The 21225-nt window shown below is 34.3% G+C and overlaps 1 protein-coding gene across 2 annotated transcripts in view; it reads right to left on the reverse strand.

Moving 5' to 3' along the window:
- The window catches only part of CDK13 (cyclin dependent kinase 13), a 122862-nt gene that overhangs the window by 63405 nt on the left and 38232 nt on the right, over nucleotides 1-21225 (reverse strand). For both annotated transcript variants that reach the window (XM_041723082.1, XM_041723081.1), the window contains exons 4-5: nucleotides 19819-19958; nucleotides 18183-18353 (exon numbers count right to left, since the gene is read on the reverse strand). In XM_041723082.1, the coding sequence (XP_041579016.1) occupies nucleotides 18183-18353; nucleotides 19819-19958 (311 nt within the window). The remainder of the gene's footprint in view (nucleotides 1-18182; nucleotides 18354-19818; nucleotides 19959-21225) is intronic.

Genomic DNA, 21225 nt, shown 5'->3' on the forward strand with positions numbered 1-21225 from the left:
CAGACCATAAATCTAGAGAGAAAAAACTCTTCACAGTTGTGTAATAGGTGCAAAAGGTAGGTGTTTCCTGACAAAAGTAATTAACTGAATCCAAATATCTTGACTTTATGAAAATGTATAGTCAAAAACAAAGAGTAAGTTGTACGACAACTGTTTTCTCAAATTCAACTCAGATATAATCAAGAAAGGAAAGTTATTGGACATCATTTAACAATTCGGATTGTAAAACTAAGAACTACAAAACATGCATTGTTCTTTTCTTAAAACAAGTAAAAGAATCACAGACAGAATTTGTAATATATAAATTTTCAAGGCATTTATATAAAATTCAAGAACATTTCTGCCCAAAATCTGCAAAGAAAGAAAAAGAAAGCAAAAACATTTCTTCTTGTGCCAGAAAACATTTTCTAGCTTTATTATTTTTTTAAAGTTGTTTTAAAATTTATTTATGAGAGACACAGAGAGAGAGAGAGGCAGAGACACACACAGAGGGAGAAGCAGGCTCCATGCAGGGAGCTCAACGCGGGACTCGATCCCAGGTCTCCAGGACCAGACCCCAGGCAGCGCGAAACCACCGAGCCACCCGGGCTGCCCACATTTCTAGCTTTAAAAGGAGGAAAGGGTTTGATCTAACATCAGCAACCCAAGCTATATAGTATCATTGGGAGTCGATGGGGGGCATTCCTGTACTCTCCTTTGATTCTATTTTCTGTTCAAGTTGGAGCAAAGAAAAGCAATTTCTTCATTTCCCTATTCCCTTAAATTCTCCCCAGCCTAACCCCAAACCTCAGCTCTTACGACAGAATATCCGAGACAGCAGAGTCTTACTTAACTAGAATGTAAGCACCACAAGGTAGGAACCCCATCTATCTCATTTACTGCCTTTTCCTAGCACCGAGAATATGACAGGTACTCCCCAAATATTTAAGTAATTTCTTTTACAAGTATCCAGACAATCTTATTTCCGCATTTTTTGTTTACCCAAAAGTCATTTGTAACTTACATTTCCCACAGGCCAAAGAGACAGAAAAATGTTTCTGGGGGCAGGGTTTGGGGTGTGGGTATTAGCAGAGAAGAAAGAAACCTGTCCTCCTTCCTCTTTCTCATTGGTATTAGTGGTAGAAAACCACAAAACAGATATATACACATTATACATTATACGAAGCTGTGGCTGAGAGTAGCAGTCAGTAACAATAAAAAGAGAAATAGATCAATTTCGAGTGACAGGGGAGAGAGAAGTTTGAGGACTGTGCCAACCTGAAACCAAATACCTCAAATCCAGAGATGCTTCTATCAAAAAAAAAAAAAAAAGGCCCAAAGCTTCCAGCTCTGAAAACCTGAGAGCTCCTGGCTGGTCATCGGAGGTTCTCCATTCCTCATTCCAGGCCCCAAAGCCACCACCAGTGACAGCGAGCTGGATTAGGAAATGTGCTCCCACCATATGAAAGGTGACAGAAGCAGAAAGCGGAGAAATCCATTTAATGCCACAACTGGGAATGGGAGGAAACAGGTGTGTGCCTGGCCTCAGTATTTTTATTTATAATGCATTTTCCCACAAATACACTGTGGCACATCAAAGTTAGATTTTCCCACATCTTAGTAAAATCAAGCAAACTGAAAATGACTATCTGGTTGAAAAGGGATCTTTCTAGTCACTATTTTTCATATATCAAGTATTGTGTGTGTGAGAGAGTGGTTCTGACTTTTCTTGTATCTCATTTCATTCTCTGTTCTTCACAGATTTTTTTTGAGGATTAAATGAGTTCATATTTGCAAATGGCTTAGGATAGTGACTGGCCTACAGTGAGCATTCTTTAACACTACTTCATCTTTCAGATTTGTTAATTTTTTTGATCTACCTCAAAGAGAATTGTTTAGAGTTCACATAGTCAAAATTATCATTTCTGAAGACTAAAACATTAACTGCTCCTTGGGAATTTCAGATTTAGTTTATAATTTTATAACTTAGAACATCTCACTCTGTTTAAAGTAATCTTATTCCTAAAGTTGCCTTGCTTTTTAAAAACGTTACCTACAACCTGTTTTACCCACAGCTGTATTGTCACCACCTTAGAAGTAAACATCTGTTATGTTTAAGTAGCTTTTATGTACCTTCATCATGAGTGCTCCATTAAACTGCCATCACTTAATGCAGCTTCTGTTGTAAGAATTGGATGGACAGTGACCAGTCTGTGCAACCTCAATTATATTCTGGGACAAATAGAATCACATAATATTTTAGGGATAGCATGCCAGTCCAGCCTTTCTTATGCAACTAAATATGCTGGGGAAAGGGAAGAGCCTTAAAATCAAGAGTAAAAGTGTGCAGACGAATCAGTGAAGGGAATCCAGGTTGGCAAAGTGGCTGCTGCAGAAATAACCAAAGGTGATAAAAGAATCTGAACTTGTATAATTTAAAAGTTTATTGGTTATATTAAATCTAAAACATGATGTAAAATTCCAATTCAGTTTCAGAAAACTCATTTAAACCCAGAAACAAATAGCAAAAAAGCTGTCGAGAAATGCAAAATTCATTCAATTCCTGTTACCCCAAATATCTGTAACAATGGACAAATCTTACGTTCATATAACATTTGTTAGAAAACCCCATTAGACACAAAAATGGCCCCAAATCCCCAAATTAAAAGTCTGGTAGCTGAAAACCGAAGAGTGAAATGAACACAAACCCTAATGAACAAGCCCAGTGATAGGTGCATCAGTTAGGAAAGAATTACTCCATTCACTAAAATAAAACACTGAAGTCAGAACATTAAAAGAAGTTATCGATGCAACTTTCCACATCCTAATTTAAAAATAGTCAATAATTCCATTAACTTTATATGACTCAACATTTTGGCTGCCAATTCCCACCTGTCCTAGAGACACAGGCTAACTTGAAGAGAAAAAAGTTGGAGTAACTTTTACTTGCATGGCAAAGTAGGTATTTCTCAATCTCCATCTGTAATACGGTAGTGTCTTCAGGTTTCATGTAAAGCCAAGAATCAGCCTCTGTCCAACTCAGCTATCTCCCTCCCTCCTAACAGAGTCCCGTACCAAAAGTAATATTTCTCTTAGTTTCTTTTTGTTTTAATCATATTCTAATTCCAGTACATTCTTAGTAACCCTCCTGGCTGGTGACTGGTTCACAGATGGGCAGGCACAGCAGATTTGGGCCTACTGAGGCACTGAGGAGGGCCCCTAAGAGAGAAGCTTTCCTGGACTTTAGAAAGCCATGGGAAGGACAGCTCTCCCCTCACCAGATACAAAGAACTGCCTCTGCCAGCATCCTACAGTGAAAATGAAACAGACACTACAATGGCATAACTTGAGCCTTTGATGATATCCTCAAGCCATGGAATCCACCAACCCTAAAGCCTGCCCTATCTCTGCACCACTTATTATGCAAGCTAACACATTCCCATATGATTTAAACCATTTCTACTAAATTTTCTGTCATCCTGCTGAAATCACTTTGATACAGTGTGATGGCTAATTTGATGTGTTACCTTGAATTGGCTATAGTGCCCAGCTGCTTGGTCAACACCAATCTAGATGTTGTGTGAAGGTATTTTTAGAAGTGATTAACACTCAAGTCACTGGACTCTGAGGACAGATTACCTTCAATAATGTGGGCAGGTTTTATCGAATCAGCTGAAGGCCTCAGGAGAAAAGACTGAGGTCCTTTAAAGAAGAAACTCTGCCTCCAGAATGCCTTTGAACTCAAGACTGCATGCAATACACACTCCTGCGAGAATTTCCAACTTACCAGCTGCTCTTACAAATTTCAGACTTGCCAGTCTCAATAATTGTTATGACCCAATTCCTTAAAATAAGTCTCTCCACATATGCATATATTCTATTGGTTTTATTTCTGAAGTAATAGATTCAATAGTTTTCCTTGGGCTTACTACATTTTAACAGAAGAAAAATTTTTTACAGCTTCAATGTGTTTAACAATAATAAACTCGAAAGGTACATTTAAGTAGTTTTCACATAGATGTATACCTGTGCAACTATGGCAACAATTAAGATAATGAACATACCCATCACCCTCAAAAGGTCTCCTTGTGCTCCTAGAGTATATTTTAAATACAAAAAATGGATTAAATGTTATATATTTCTTTGTAAACTTTTTCCAGTTCATAATATATAGAATGAACAATCTTCCTTAACATTGAACTTTGACACAATTTTAGTGGCTACACATTACTCCATGGTCATAATATGCCATTGTTCTGTTCAATAATCCTCTGTTGTTAGATATTTAAATTATTTCTACATTTCTCTATTATAAGGAATACTATGAAGAAAAAAATCTGTTATATTTATGTAAAATCATGATTACTTCCTTCTATGTTCCTAAAAATAGAATTGCTAAGTTAAAGGACACAATTCATTTTAATAAATAATTACTTAATATCAACATTAAATACTTATACATTTAATATGTGCCAGATATGGTACCTATGAAAGTCATACCAATTTTCACTCTCAAGCATTTTATGAATATGCCTATGATTTCATACACTGACCAGTTTTTTTTTAAATTCTTGCCCTTCCTCAAAAAAACTTCAACATAATTCCAGCCAAATCTCCACTGTTAAGTTTTCACACTTCATAAACATCTAAATGCATAAAAATAAGCATAGGGGAGGAGACTTTTATCTAACAGAAATTAAAATGTAATATAAGGCTGGAATAATTAAAATAATGTATGGTAGCGGGACATGCAAAAGGATCTATAAAACAGGAGAGGCCAGAACATGTACAAACTTTATATAGGATAGATATGACAATTATCTAAAATAGTCAAATTATGGAAACAGCTCAAGTGTCACTGACGGATGAACTGATAAAGATGTGATTTGTGTACATATATATATATATAATAGAATATTACTTGGCCATAAAAAGGAATGGAATCTTGCCATTTGCAACAATATGGATGGAGCTAGAGTATGTTAAGTGAAGGAAGTCAGAGAAAGATAAATACCATACGATTTCATTCATATGTGGAATTTAAGAAACAAAACAAACAAAGGGGAAAAAGAGAGAGAGAGAGAGAGGCAAACCAAAAACAGTCTCTTCACTGAGAACTGATAAGGTTACCAGAGGGGAGGTGGGTGGGGGGATGGGGGAAACAGGTGATGGGGATTGAGGAGCATACTTGTTATGATGAGCACTGGGTGGTGTAAAGAAGTGTTGAATCATTGTGTTATACACCCAAAACTAATATTACACTGTACATTAACTGAAATTTAAATAAAAACTTTAAAAAATTAATCCATTAAAAAACAAAAAACATTCTTTTAATTTTCCATGAGGTTGAGACAAATCACCTTCCCTCAAAAAAATTCCCCAAACTGACAGATATGACCACATATATTTTTCAGGAGGACAACACAGAAAAAGAAAATTAATGGCAAACAATGAAAATGGGAAAAATTATCTAGGATATGTGAAACACATAAAATATTTAAGCAAACATCAAAGAAACAGGCAATTCACAGAAGAAATGGCAAAAACATGAAAAATCTTGAACCTTTTGGGTTTTTTTGCTGTAATGGCCACTTCCACCCCTCACCACCCCCCACTGCAAAATTCAAGTGCAGAATTCTTTCTCTTTGTTAATGACCATGGTATTCTCGATGTCAGATCACCGCTTCTTTACTTCCCCCTCTACTCTCCGTTTCAAACTGTTACCATGACCTCTGCAATTGGCATCGGTCTTACATGCCTGTTGCTGAGTTTCATTCTTAGGACTTCCTTTTCTAGACCTGGGTTTGATCCAACCAATGAGCTCATTTTTTACCTTCTGGAAACTAATCAATCACAGTTAGTCACATACGACAAGTTTTTTACTCTTCCTGACAACTTTTACTATTAATAATTAGAGACTACTTCTAAGCTTTCAGAAAAAAAGTTTCTTTTTTTAAATTTCTGGGTCTGCTTTCCACATAATAAAATTTCTCTGGAGGACTAAAATACTTATTTCTCCCAAATCTCTATCTTCTCTATTCAATTATAAACAAGTACTGTATTACTGACCTATTTCTGTCCTCACAACAACAGACTACCCAACTACAATAAATGCAAACTTGATTGTGCTTACGTTTGCAAATTCTAAGTGCTTTAAATGAATTACTTCATATAATGCAACAAATGTACGAATTAGGCATTATTACTCCATTTCCCAGATGAGGAAATCAAAAACTACATAATGATGGAAGAAGCATAAAGTATACTCTTACACATTACACATATTTCTTATTACTATTACCTTATAACATCTGCCCCAAAAGAACATACCCCCTTTTCAGGAAATACTGACAAGAGACAGGCACTCCCCCCCCTTTCTATCCCAACTAATCCTTCCCAGCTTTACCACAGATTTCTTTTCCCTTAAACTCTACAATCCTACCATAAATCATCTCCGGATGGGCACCTACACGTTCTGATTGCTCTATGTTCTTTTAAGGTCTAAATTTCAGGAGTGCTTGACTGGGTCAGTCAGTAGAGTTCGAGACTCTTGATCTTGGGGTCATGAATTCAAGTCCCACCTTGTACGTAGAGCTTACTTAATTAAAAATAAATAAATAAACTGGAAAGTTCAACCCAAGATGCTAACTCTATACTTCCTTGTGATCCAGAAAAGAGAGTCATTAATTAAGATCTTACATTTCTTCCTTTAAAAGCATTATATCCTATATTTCATTAAATGTAAATAAAATCCCTCCTGTATCTGATTATGCAAAATCACATTATGAAAGGTTCATTTGGTTATACTGGAACAGACTACAATCTGTTTTATAAATATTTTTCTCATCAGTTCAACTCAAACATTTACTGAGCACTAACATAAGAAACGTGAGAGTAAAGAAACCAGATGCCTGGATAGTTTTTATATAAATTACTCAAAAGATGAACATTCTTGCTATGTTACAAATATATTCAAATTCAATTAAAAACACAACCTAAAAATGCACTAACAAAGAAAAATGGGCACAGGACACAAATACGTAATATGTGGATAAAGAAATATAAATAGCCTCTAAGCACAGTAAACTGTCTAATCTCTATCATAATAAAAAAATAATTATTAAAAAAGACAAGGTACCATCTTTTTAACCTATCCAAATTGTCAAAGATCGAACAAAATCATTATAAACACTGGTCAAAATTCATAAGTTCTGTGCTATTTTTTCTATAAAAAAAAAGTAAAAACTATTTTGTACCTTGGCATTGTATTTAATTAAGGTCAAGCACCATTTTTAGTCTTAACCTACCTTTCCAGCCTTATCTTCTATACCAACCCATCCTCTCCACTACACTTATCCCTCTCAATTTACACAGTATTTTCAACAAAACAAAGAATTTTGGGGAGCTCTTTGGGCTTTTGTCTTAAATAACAGCTTTACTGAGATCTAATTCACATACCACACATTCACCCATTTCAAGTATACAATTCAACTGGTTTTAATGTATTCACAGAGTTGCGCAACCATCAGCACAAAGAATCACTCAAAAAGAACCCTCATACCCATGAGCAGTCACTCCCCCTTTTCAATCCCTCCCCAAGTCTTTGGCAACCATCACTCTATTTTCTGTCTTACGGATTTGTCTACTCTGGACATTTTATATAAAAGGAATAATATGATAGTCTTTTTTCAACTAGCTTCTTACATTTAGCATATTGTTTTTAAGGTTCATTCATAACACATATCAGTACTTCATTTCTTTTAATCCTTAAAAACGTGGTAAAATACATATAATATAAATTAACCATTATAACACTTTTTAAGTGTACAGTTCAGTGGCATCAGGTTCATTCATACTGTTGTGCAATCAATCATCACCATCCATTTCCAGAATTCTTTACATCTTGCAGAACTGAAATTCTGCACCTATTGACAGTAACTGCCCATTCTGCACCCCACCTCTACTCCCTGGCAACCACCATTCTATTTTGTGCCTATAAATTTGACTACCTTGGGGACTTTCCATAAAGTCACTCCATTTGTGCCTGGCTTATTTTACTCAGCATAATGTCCTCAAGGTCCATCCAGGTTGTAGCTGGGTCAGAATTTCCTTCCCTTGTAAGATTGAATATTTCATTTTATATATATATATATATATATATATATATATATATATATACACACACACACACACACACACACACACACACACACACACACACCACATTTTGCTTATCCATTCATCCATCCATGGACATCTGGGTTGCTTCCACCTTTTGGGCAACTTGAATAATGCTGTGACCATCTCTTCAAGATGCTGCTTTCAGTTCTTCTGAGAATATAAGCAGAAGCAGAACTGCTGCTCTGATCATATGGCAATTCTACTTTTAACTTTTTGAGGAATCATCGTATCATTTTCCACAGTAGTTTTACCATTATACATTCCCACTGGCAAAGAACCAGAGCTCCAATCTCTCTCTCCCCATCTTTGGCATCACTTGTTATTTTCTGTTGTTTTTATTTTTGTTCTTTTGATGAAGCCATTTAATGGATATGAAATGGTAACTCATTGTCATGTTAATTTGCATTTCCCTAATGGTGCTGGAATGTCTTTCCATATGCTTAACATCCATTCACATCTTTTGCCCTTTTATTTTCCTTAAGTTGTAAGAGTTCTTAGACTGCCTCAGTGCCCACTGAAAGATGAATGGATAAAGAGGATGTGGTCTATGTATACAATGGAATATGACTCAGCCATTAGAAACGGCAAATACCCACCATTTGCTTCAACTTGGGTGGAACTGGAGGGTATTATGCTGAGTGAAGTCAGTCAATCGGAGAAGGGCAAACATTATTATGGTCTTATTCATTTGGGGAATATAAAAAATAGTGAAAGGGAATAAAGGGGAAAGGAGAGAAAATGAGTGGGAAATATCAGTGAGGGTGATGGAACATGAGAGACACCTAACTATGGGAAACAAACAAGGGGTGGTGGAAGGGGAGGTGGGCGGGCGGATGGGGTGACTGGGTGAAGGGCACTGAGGGGAGCACTTGACGGGATGAGAACTGGGTGATATGCTGTATGTTGGCAAACTGAACTCCAACAAAAATTTTAAAAAATAAATAAAATGTAAACTATGTATCAGAAACTTTGATAAATGCTCTATATAAATTACCTCATTTAAATCCAAAAAAAAGAGTTCTTAGACTGAATGTGAAACTTTATCAGTTATGAGATCAACAGATATTTTCTCCTGCATCATCAGCTGCTTTTTTACTCTTGATTATGTCCTTTGATGCATAAGAAATTTTAATTTGGGGGGCACCTGGCTGGCTCAGTCGGCAGTAGAGCATGTGACTCTTGATCTCGGGGTCATGAGCTTGAGCCCCACATTACATTTGGGGTAGAATTTACTTAAAAAATTTTTTTTAATTTTGATGTAGTTGAATTTATTTATTTATTTATTTATTTACTTTGGGTTTGTTGCTTGTGCTTTTAATGTCATAACCAAGAAATGACCGCCAAACCCAATGGGGTAAAGTTCCCCCCACCATGTTTTCTTATATGAGTATTCTAGTTGTAGCTCATACATTTAGGTCCTTTTTTTTTTTTTAAGATTTTATTTATTTATTCATGAAAGACACACAGAGAGAGGCAGAGACACAGGCAGAGAGAGAAGCAGGCTCCATGCAGGGAGCCCAGTGCGGGAATCGATCCCGGGACTCCAGGATCACGCCCTGGGCCAAAGGCAGATGCTCCCACTGCTGAGCCTTCCAGCATCCCATATATTTAGGTCTTTGATCCATTTTGGGGTTCAGTGTGTTTTTTTTATAATATGGTGTTAGTGGATCCCTGGGTGGCTCAGTGGTTTAGCGCCTGCCTTTGGCCCAGGGTGTGGTCCTGGAGTCCCGGGATTGAGTCTCACATTGGGCTCCCTGCATGGAGCCTGCTTCTCCCTCTGCCTGTGTCTCTGCCTCTCTGTCTCTCTCTGTGTCTCTCATGAATAAATAAATAAATAATCTTTATAATATGGTGTTACGTAAGAGCACAACTTCAATGTTTCATATATGGATATCCAGTTTTCCCAATGCCATTTGTTGAAAACTGCCTTTCCTCATTTAAGCACCCTTGTCAAAAATCATTTGACCATATATGCCAGGGTTTATATCTGAGCTCTCAATTCTGTTCCACTGTTGTATACACATCTGTCTTTATACCAGTACTGCAGTCTGATTACTGTAGCTTTGTAGTAAGTTTCGAAATCACCAAGTGTGAAACCTCCAACTTTGTTCTTTTTCAAGAGTCCTTTGGTTATTTGGGAGATCCTTTGAAATTCCATGAGTTTCAAGGTGAATTTTTCCATTTCTGCAACAACCATTGTTGGGATTTTCATTAGAATTGCATTAAATCTTTACATTACTTTGGGTAGTACTGATATCTTAACAACATTAAGTCTTCTAATTCAGGAATACAGAGGTCTTTAATTTATGGTGTCTTTAACTTCTTCAAGCAATGTTCTGTAGTTTTCAATGTATGAAAGTCTTTCATCTTAATTTATTCCTAAGTATTTTATTCTTTTTGATGCTATTGTAAATGAAATTGTTTTCTTCATGTCCTTTTCAGAATTTTTGCTGTCAGAATACAGAAACTCATGTTTTTTTCCACATTGATTTTGTACCCTGCTATTTGCTGAATTCACTTATTAATTCTAACATTTGGTTTGGTAGAATCTTTAGGGCTTTCTACATATAAGATCATATTATCTATGAACAAAGGTAATTTTATTTCTTCTTTTCCAATTTTGATGTCTATTATTCTTGTTTAATTGCTCTGATTAGGACTATGCCAAATAGAACTGACAAAGTGAGTATCCTTGTTTTTTCCCTGAAAAAGAAAAGCTTTCCATCTTTCACCAGTGAGTATATTAACTGTGGACTTGTCATATATGGGCCTTTAATATGTTGACATAGTTTCTTTCTATCCCTGGTTTGTTGAGTGTCATTATCATGAAAGAGTGCTGAACTCTGTCAAGTGCTTTTTCTATATTTACTGAGATCATAATGTGAATTTTTTCCTTCATTTGTTAATGCAGTGTATTACGCGGACTGATTTTCATATGCTGAACTATCTTTGCATTCCAGGTACAAATCTCATTTGGTCATAGTGTATAATCCTCTTCGTATGCTGCTGAATCAAGTTTGCTGGTGTTTTCTGAGGCTTTCTGCATAAATATTCATCAGAAATATTGATATGTTTTTCTTGAAGTGTCTTGGCCTGGGTTTGGTATCAGGGTAATGCTGGCCTTACAGAACGAGTTTGAAAGTATTTCTTCATGTTCAGTTTTTTAGAAAAGTCTGGAGAGGCCTGGGTTAACTCGTCTTTTAATGACTTTTAAAATTCACCTGTGAAAGCATCTGGTCATGGGCTTCTTAGTTGTGACTGCTGAAAAGTTTATGTTACAGATTCATTCCCTTACCAGTTATAGGTTTGTTCAGATTTTCTATTTCTTCATTATTCTTGGTAGATTTTAAATTTCTATGAATTTTGCCATTTCATCCATGTTACCAAATTTGTTGGTGTAAATTCTTCATTCCCTTTTATGGCATAATAATATTGCACTGTATGGATATACCAAATTTTCTTTATTCATCAAACTGATAGACATTTGAACTGTTTGCATTTTGTAGCTATTATGAATTATCCCATAATGAACATTAGTATATAAGTTTCTGTGTGAACATGTTTTTATTTCTCTTGGATATATCCCTAAAAGTTCTAGGTCTCATGGCAACTCTATGTTTACTATTTTGAAAAAAATGCCAGATTATCTTATAAGGTGGTTGGACCATTTTACAACCCTATCGGTAATGTATGAGTCTCCCACCAGTAATGTCTGAATCTTCCAATCTCCGTATCTTTCCCAACACTTAATAACTATCCTTTTCTTATGGCCATACTATAGTGCATATGAAGTGGAATCTCACTGTAATTTTGATTTTCATTTCCTTGATAGCTAGGATACTGAACATCTTTTCATGTGTTTATTGGTCATTTGTGTATCTTCTTTGGAAAAAGGTCTATTCAGATGCTTTGCACACTTTCTAAACAGGTTGTCTTTTTATTATTTGGTTGTAAGAGTTCTTTATATATATTCTGGATAGAATATATCCTTATCAGATAGATGTTTTACAATTATTTAAATTCTCCCAGTCTATGAGAATTGTCTTTTCACTTCTTCAGTAATACCCACTAGAGCACAAAAGCTTCTAATTTTGATGAAGTCCAATATATCTATTTTTTTCCTTTATTGCTTCTGCTTTTGGTTTCTTAACTTAAGAAGGCTTTAGCTAATCCAAGGTCATGAAGATTTATTCCTATATTTTCTTCTAAGAGTTTTAAGGTTTTAGCTCTTATATTTAAGTCACTGATCTATTTTGAGTTAATTATTATGCATGACGTGAAGAAGAGGCCCAATTTCATTCTTTTGCATATGGAGATCCACCTGAGCCAGCATTGATAACTGAAAAGGCTATTCTTTTCCACTGAATTTTCTTGGTATCTTCACTGAAAATCAGTTGACCACTAAAAATGTGAGTCTTTTATTTCTGGACTTCCAGTTCTATTCTACTGATCTCATGTTTACTCTAAAGCCAGTACCATAACAGTTTTGATCACTCTAGTTTTATAGTAAGATTTGAAATCAGGAAGTATGAGTTCTGTTTTAAAGATATTTTTTGACTGTTTTATCTCTTTTGAATTTCCATATGTATTTTAAAACCAGCTTGTCAGATTCTGAAAAGAAGCCTGCTGTGATTAATAGAAACTGCAATGATTATACAGATCAACTTGCCATCTTAGTAATATTAAGTTGTGGGATCAATGAACATGAAATGTCTTTCCACTTATTTAAGTCTTCTTTAATTTTTTTCAATGATGTTTTGTAGTTTTCAAGGCACAAGACCTTACGCACTTCTTGATTTATTCCTAGATATTTTATTCAAGACTATGACAAATTAAACTGTTTTCTTAATTTCACATTGGATTGTTGGTATGCAAACCTACAACAGATTTTTGGGGACTGATCTTGTATTCTTCTATCTTGATGAATTCATTTATTAGTTCTACAAGTTTCTTAGTGGATTCTATAGAATTCTCTATAAAGTGTATATCCATACACACATGCACACCACACACACATTAGAGATAGTGTTATTTTTTCCTTTCCAATCTGATTTCTGATTATCTTTTATTTAATTTTCTTGCCTAATTGCCTTGGCAATGTTGAATAGAAATGGTGAGAGCAGACATCCTTGTTTTCCACAGATGACCTTTTATCAGGTTGAGACAGTTCCCTTCTATTCCTAGTTTGTTCTCTTCCTGCCTTATAACTTGGTACCTTTCTGGAAAACAACTTGGTGATATGTCTGAAGAAATTTCAAAGTTCAAATCCTTTGACCTAGTAATCTTACTTATATTAATATACTTAAATGAATAATCAGATGTGAATGGAGTTTTATGTACAAAGACCTTAGAAGGAAATCTAGCTCCACCGTCTAACAGAACTAGAATTTAAGTGCAGGGGAGCACCATGTGGGAATCACAGATTATAGAAGAGTGACACTGAGACATTTTCCCTCAACCACATAATAATACTTTGCCAAAAGCATTTACCTCAGAATATTCTTTTCCTGATTTTTAGGAAAATTCCAAATTAAAAGATTATAAAAATTCCCTCATTAAACTAATACCAATATTGAAAGCATTATAGCTTAATTCAAACATAGCAATTATGATACTGGGTTTTGGTTGTCCAAGATATCATGTTAATTTTAAGTACCAAAATACCATTTTCTTGGAATGATACCATTACGTCAGCGCCTGGAGTTTTTTTAATCTGAATTCTAAATATTTACATCTTGAGATGGAGATCAATGACTATAGTTTTTATTTTACATTACATATAATTGCAGAACAAAAAGTCTTTTACCCAGAGAATTATAAACTGCTTTAAAACATTTTAAAGATTTATTTATTTAAGAGACTGAGCATGTGAGCATGAGTGGGGCAGTGAGAGGGGAAAGGAGGGAGGGGAAAGGGGGGGAGAGGGAGAGAGAGAGAGAGAGAGAGAGAGAGAGAGAATATGTCTCAGACTCCCTGCTGAGTGCCAAGCTGACCCGGGGCTCAATCCCACAACCCTGACATCATGACTTGAGTTGAAATCAAGAGTGAGTCTGATGCTCAACCTACTGAGCCAGTGTGGCACCCCAAACTCCTTTACATTTTTTAATTCAGTATAATTACATTCATTCAGAAAGGATCTTTCTAAATTCATAATCCTCGGGGAGGGAGGGCAAGAAAATAAAAGCAAAGTTTCTTCTGCAAAGCAGTTCACACATCAAATATCTGACTGAACAGTGAAATATGAACACTAGAGCACCAAAATGCCCTAATTGCATCCCATTCTTCTTCCATACTTGAAGATCAACTAAAAATCTAGAGATACAGGAAATGTTTCCTTTGAAACAAAATCTCCCCCTTGCTCACAATATTAAGACTGAATAACGGACAAAAAGGTTAAAAGATCCCCTCAGTTATAAAAAGATGAAACTGTCTGGAGATAAATAAAATTAGGAAAAAATTTATAATTAGTTTAGCCTTCATCCATTCCCCCAGATTATTCCAGAAAAAGTTCACTCAGCATCACTAAGATTTTGCACAAAAATCCACCACTGGCTTATTAATACTACTTAACTCTGTTTTCTTAAGGATAATTTCTTTTTTAAAACAATATTTTATTTTCAATATTAATTTTTTTCATTTTTAATTAAAGCCAAGTTTTAAAAAATTCTTTTACGGTGTTATTCTTACATAGCCAAAGACTTAAGTTAAAATAATGCAAATGTTTCTACTTTTATATTAGCAATTTTACCTCATATGTATATTGTTCATAATTTTCATAGCTAAATTGTTTTAAGTATTTGCTTTAACTTTTTTTTAGTTTTATGAATTTGAATATGAACTATTAACTATTAAATCAAAGTTCCTATACTGCCTTTCTGCTCCAGGATAGCGATCACAATTAATATAATGGCACAGAGCTCACATGATCAGGATTAGAACCCAAGGACTTCAAATCGAATTCTCTTTTCACCAAATTAGGCTATCTCACCATGGTTCCCATCAAAATTAACCGATTCATTACAAAAGGATCATGTATTATCTCACACCTATTAGGATGACTATTAAAAAGATAAGAAATAACAAGTGTTGGTGAGGATGTAGAGAACAGGGTACTCTCATGCACTGTTGGTAGGAATGTAAAATGGTGCAGCCATTATGGAAAACAGTATTGAGGTTCCTCAAAAAGTTAAAAATAGAACTACTGTATGATACAGCAACTCTACCTCTGGTTTTTTCTTCCAAAAGGAAGAAAAATCTAACTCAAAAAGATATCCGCACCCACCATGTTCACTGCAACATTACTTACAATAGCCAAGACATGGAAGCAACCTAAATGGTTGTCAAAAGATGAACGAATAAAGAAAATGTATTACAAATATACAATGGAATATTATTCAGGCATAAAAAAAGAAGGAACTCTTGCCATTTGCAACAACACGAATGGACCTTGAAGGCACCATGCTAAGAATTCAGAGAAAGACAAGTATCATATGATCTCAGTTATATGTAAAATCTAAAACAAAAACAAGGAAAAAAAAATTTAAAAAACCCAAACTCACAGATACAGAGAAGAGACTTGCCAGAGGAAATAAGGTGGGCAAAATAGGTGAAGGGGGTCAAAAGGCATAAATTTCCAATTATAAATACATCATGAGGATGTAATACACAGTATGGTGACTATGGTTAATAATACTGTATTGTATATTTGGAAGTTACTAAGCAAGACCTTAAAAGTTCTCATCACAAGAAAAAAACATTCTACATGACCGATGAATGTTAACTGAATGCATTGTGGTGTTCATTTCACAAGATACATAATATCAAATGATTATGCTGTTAAAACTAATATAATGTACATCAATTATATCTCAATAAAATAAATAATTTTGAAAGATGATTGTGTTTTAAATTCCATACTCCCTGACATACTGTAATATATTTAACTACTACCTGGCATCTAAATATAACATTTCACATAGTATAACACTTTATTTATCATGATTCCAACAACTACAAACAGGATTATGGTGGGGAAAAAGAAGATGAGGAAGCAAATATGTGAAAATCTACGATTTGTAAAATACAGTACTAGGCACTGTACAGGAGACAAAACAAAAAACCCAGGACTCAAGGGAATTTATAATATAGTAAGGAAAATAAATTATAGCCATAAATATAAGGAAAACTACAAATACTTTTATGTTCAATGATAACAGTTTTTTAAAAAGTTAAAGTATGAACGGGATCTAAGTAGAGCTCATTTATTCATGCAGCAATTAGTTATTTATAGTAATTTCTATGGCCTAGCCACTGAGCTAGGTAGAGGTTATAATAATGAATAAAACAGGTATGATTCCCATCCTCATGCAGAGAAACAAATAAATAACAAATCAGTAGTATGATTATTCTGGAAAAAGTAATGAAGAAAAAAAGTAAGACTTTTAAACTGATGGGTCTATATACAGTAGAAAGTAATCCAGTAAAGCCTCACTGATGAATAATGTAACATTCAGTCTGAGATACAGAGGATGTGAAGTCAGCCTTTCAAATGGTGTTTGCACCTATGTGTTGGGGCTAGAGAGGTTTAAGCCCAGGGGAAAAAAAAACAACCCAAACTCATAGATACAGAGAAGAGACTGGTGGCAGCATTTGTAAAGACTTTAAAGATAGAGAAGTGCATCAGCATATTTGACAACTCAAAATACCCTGAAGTTTGCTGGACAATCAGAAAAATGGCAGAGATGGGGGATAAAGAAACAGGCAGGGACAGTGATCCTACAGATCAAAGAAGAAGGAGGTCCAGGGTATGTTGGAGGAAAAACAAATACATTATTTTGACTATAGTAGGAAGTTAATGAAAAACAACATAACACATAACCCTCATGTATAAAATTTTGATTTAATCCTTACTACACAGTAAGAGAAATAATGTTTCCCTTTAATAGATGAAGGCTTCACACAGGTTCAGAAGGGCTAAGGCCCGTGCTACTATGGTTGCACTGCTCATAAGCAAAGTCACAAGTCCCAGACACTGTTAACACAAGTCAAACCTTTCTACTACACAATAAGGGACAAGAAAAAAATAAGGTGAAAAATACAAACTAGATTAAAAATCAAGCTAAGGAATGTGGGAATTATTAAAGACAAAAACTAATGGAAAGGACACCAATTAAAAAGATCATTCTAATTATCTGCATAGTACATAGAGAATACTGTCAAAACAAGTTCCTTTCTACAAAATTACCATGTATTATGTCAATCATTTTTATACTGTTCCCCAGGAAGAGTAAGATTTTGTGTGTGTGTGTGTGTGTGTGTGTGTGTGTGTGTGTGTGTGTGTTTGTAGTTGGGGATGGGAGAGGGCTAAGTACCCTGTTCTATCAGAACATATCTATTTTACTTTCTTAGATTTAATCTGAAAAAGAATTTTGCTCTTTGAAAACCACAGATTATAATGAAGTCAACTCTGGTTCCACAATCTTACTCTGAAGATCTAAAACCTACTACAAGCAGACCTTTCACCCACCATATGCCTATGACAACCACTTTAATAAGCACGCTAATTCCTTTTTACTTTTCTGCTAAATGTAAAGCATATGCCACTATAGTTTATTAAAGGCAATTTCAGGTAAGATTTTTGCCTCCACACCTTCAGAAATAATATAAATGTCTACCATAAAATTTCTTTGTCTATTAAGTCATGACATTAAAAATGTAAATATATTCTATACCTCTATGAACTATTTCTCAATAACTAAAAAATGCAGACTAAAAATTATACATTAATGCTCAAAAAACTACTACTACTCCCAAATATGCTTTTTTGTTTACTAATGTAACTCAAAAATCACTAAGTAAATAAATAATTGTTCAACTCATCTACATTTAAAATTAAAGTACGACGTTAATGCAACAGTTTTATGTACCTAGCAATTACTCAACTGGTCAATCCCTATGACAAAATCTGTAAGTTAGCAACATCATGCGTATGCAGAATTGGTTATGTAAAAATGCATGCATACCTTTATCCTTCTTAAAATCCAAAGCATCTTCTTTATCAGTCACTATTTCCTTCATATTAATAATACTCTGGTGGGTAAGCTGCCGGAGAATTTTAATTTCTCGAATTGCTGTAATTGGAAAGCCTTCCTTTTCATTATCTAGACGTACTTTCTTTAAGGCTACCATTTCTCCTATGAAAATAAAAAAAAAAATCAAGTTACCAGATGACAAAACCAAACGACATTTTTCTTTAACTTTTAATTCATAATTTCTGCTCCTACCTCTTGAAATCACAATGTTTACAGTTCAAGAAATTAAATCTCTGATTAAATAAAAATTATGAAATATTTATCCAAATTGTGGAATAGTACATAACTGTTACAAAGGATAGGGCAGGTCCATAGCTATTGTTATTTTTTGCTCTCCAAGACATATTAAAAAAGCAAGATGATCAACAGCAGGTGCATTACACTACCAATTTTAAAAAGTGAAGGAGGGGAGGATAAATTTACCCAACATGCTTACACATGCATAAAACCTCTGAACATATGAGAAGATTCTGTACATAGTGCAAGTGAGAAAATAAACTCAGATGTATTAACTTGTCCAAAGCTGCCCAGTTACCTAGCAGTGAAACTGGGATTCAAAATCTGGTTTAGCAACCTGAGAAGTATTTGACTCTTCCCACTACACTAACTGACTTCACAATCCAGGTCTGAATGACTTTTGATCAGATAAGATCTAACTATTAAATAGAACAGACACACTCCTGTTATAGGAAAAAATGCACTATAATAAAGTTCATTCCATTCTTTAGAGAAAAAAAGTAATTCTGTACTTACGAATTTTCCAAAAGAAGAAAGTTTATCCTTTTAATCATTAAAACTTACTTCTTTTTGATGGAAGTCTTAAAATGTAGGATTCCTTATTAAATGGTTTTAAAGTTATACTTTTTTAAAGTTATAATTTAATCTTTTTGATAATGCAGAATCATCATTATAAATATTACCCTATGCTGTAACTGCTCTCCAGAGTTTTCTTATACTAAATGACTTCATATAGCTATGCTACTTTAATCTACTGGTTTATTTCAACAAGGAATTATAAGTAAATATTAAACACTGGCTCTACCCATTATTTAGTAAAATACATAGCCTCTGACACAGTTACTTTTTACTCTGCTACAAGACCTTTGAAAACATTCTCAGAGGTTCCTGATTATGTTCTAAAATATTAAGCTGCTAAGTCTGGCCTCCAAACAAAGGGTAACTTGGACAGAAAAAGAATATTTTGGCTAAAAGAAAATGTGTTACATAAGGCTTAATACAACAAAATTTACTACTAAGACAGTCAAGATACTTTTTCCTCCTGATTACTAACAACCTAAGAATTTATTCATAATTAAAGAAAGCTAAATCCCACCATACTACATATCACAAATACTAAAAAAAACTTAAAAAATGTTTACACACCCACTTACGTGTATTCATATCTTACGTACTTGCACATAGAAAATAAAACAAAAACCAAGATGAAACAAAAGCATGATAAATCCAAACTTAAAAAAAAAAAAAACACCTAAAATACACATTTGAAGAGAAATACAAATCAAATACATTCAATAGATTAAAGATCCACAGCATTTGACATACTTACCAGTGTCTTTATCCCTGGCCTTGTAAACTTGTCCATAGGTACCTTCTCCAATAATTCCGATGATATCAAATTTATCCACGCAGCGTTTTCCCCAGTCAATATCTTTTTCTTTGATTTCACCATAGCGAGGCCCACATATTCTATCAAATATAGTTCTGAAGTTTTTATATACAATCAAGCAAGTTGAATAAACCATTTAATATTTAACATCCACCCTCCCCGAGTCTTATATCATTTTCCCCCTTCCCTGTACATTTGTGATCATCGAAGACCAAGTTACACTTTAATCTGGTATTATAAATTATCCTAAAAGTCAAGGCATCATTTTTCCATACCGACTTTTCTCCTATAAACTAACAAACTGAGAAAGAGAAGTAAAGCATGTACCAAGAACTTTCAGAAATAAAATGTAATTTTCAATGAATGGATAAAACCAACACTACTACAAAGAGTCAAAGTTCTCTAAGCAATCTCCAGAAGTCTTCCTTTTCATCCATTATACATATATGCTTCACTCATTTTTTCAGAAAACAAATTTGATAATGAACATTACCAAAACTCTAACTACAAAGCTTATTGACAAATTTAGACTTAGGGCTAGATGAAATTATCTTAAAAATGGAAACACAAGAAAGATTTTTAGTCCAAGAGAGTATAAAAGTATTAGTATAATCACTCTCCAGAATCCACACTGTGTGTGTGTGTCTGTGTGCATGTCATATATATGACAAATATTTGACATTCTTTAAAAAAATAAGTAATTTTGTAGTCTCTCAATATTCTGGTATGTAACAGAAATTCAAGTAAGGAATAAAGCTACAATACTCAGGAAAATGATTTTAAAAGTTTTCTAGTTTCCTACTCTATACTAGAAAATCCGCTGATACACAAGGAACCTGGACAGCAATCCTAAAATCAAAGTCTTACACTTTCCCTCGATTAAGTAGAAGTAAAGTAGGAATCAACGTCCTCCCCCCCCTTAACTGATGAACTGGTTTTAAGGGAAGGAGTTATCTCTGGGCACTTACTTGAAACTAATTTAGGATACAGATTTCAAACCTTCTTCCACTCCACCTCTTGCAAAATGAAAAATGCATTTAGTTATAGGAGCAAATGCAGCTAAAAAAGCAAAGGAAAACATGCCAGCTTGCCCATGACTAATTTTGTTTGGGCTCACTGAATGCTGACTTCCACATTCTCCAATTTCAGTGTTTTCTGTTGTTCAAATAACTTAATTGTAGAAATTATCAGTAACATAGAATACCCCAAGAAATTAATACATTACAAATTGTGAGAGAAAATTAAATTTGGTTTTATTAGTCATTTTGAATAGGTATACGCAGGGAATTATGAATTTTTTTCAAAACTCTAGAATTTATTCATATAGTTAAGTTTAAAGAATAAGTA

The sequence above is a fragment of the Vulpes lagopus genome, chromosome 11 (genome assembly GCF_018345385.1).
Source record: "Vulpes lagopus strain Blue_001 chromosome 11, ASM1834538v1, whole genome shotgun sequence".
Classification (NCBI taxonomy): domain Eukaryota; kingdom Metazoa; phylum Chordata; class Mammalia; order Carnivora; family Canidae; genus Vulpes; species Vulpes lagopus.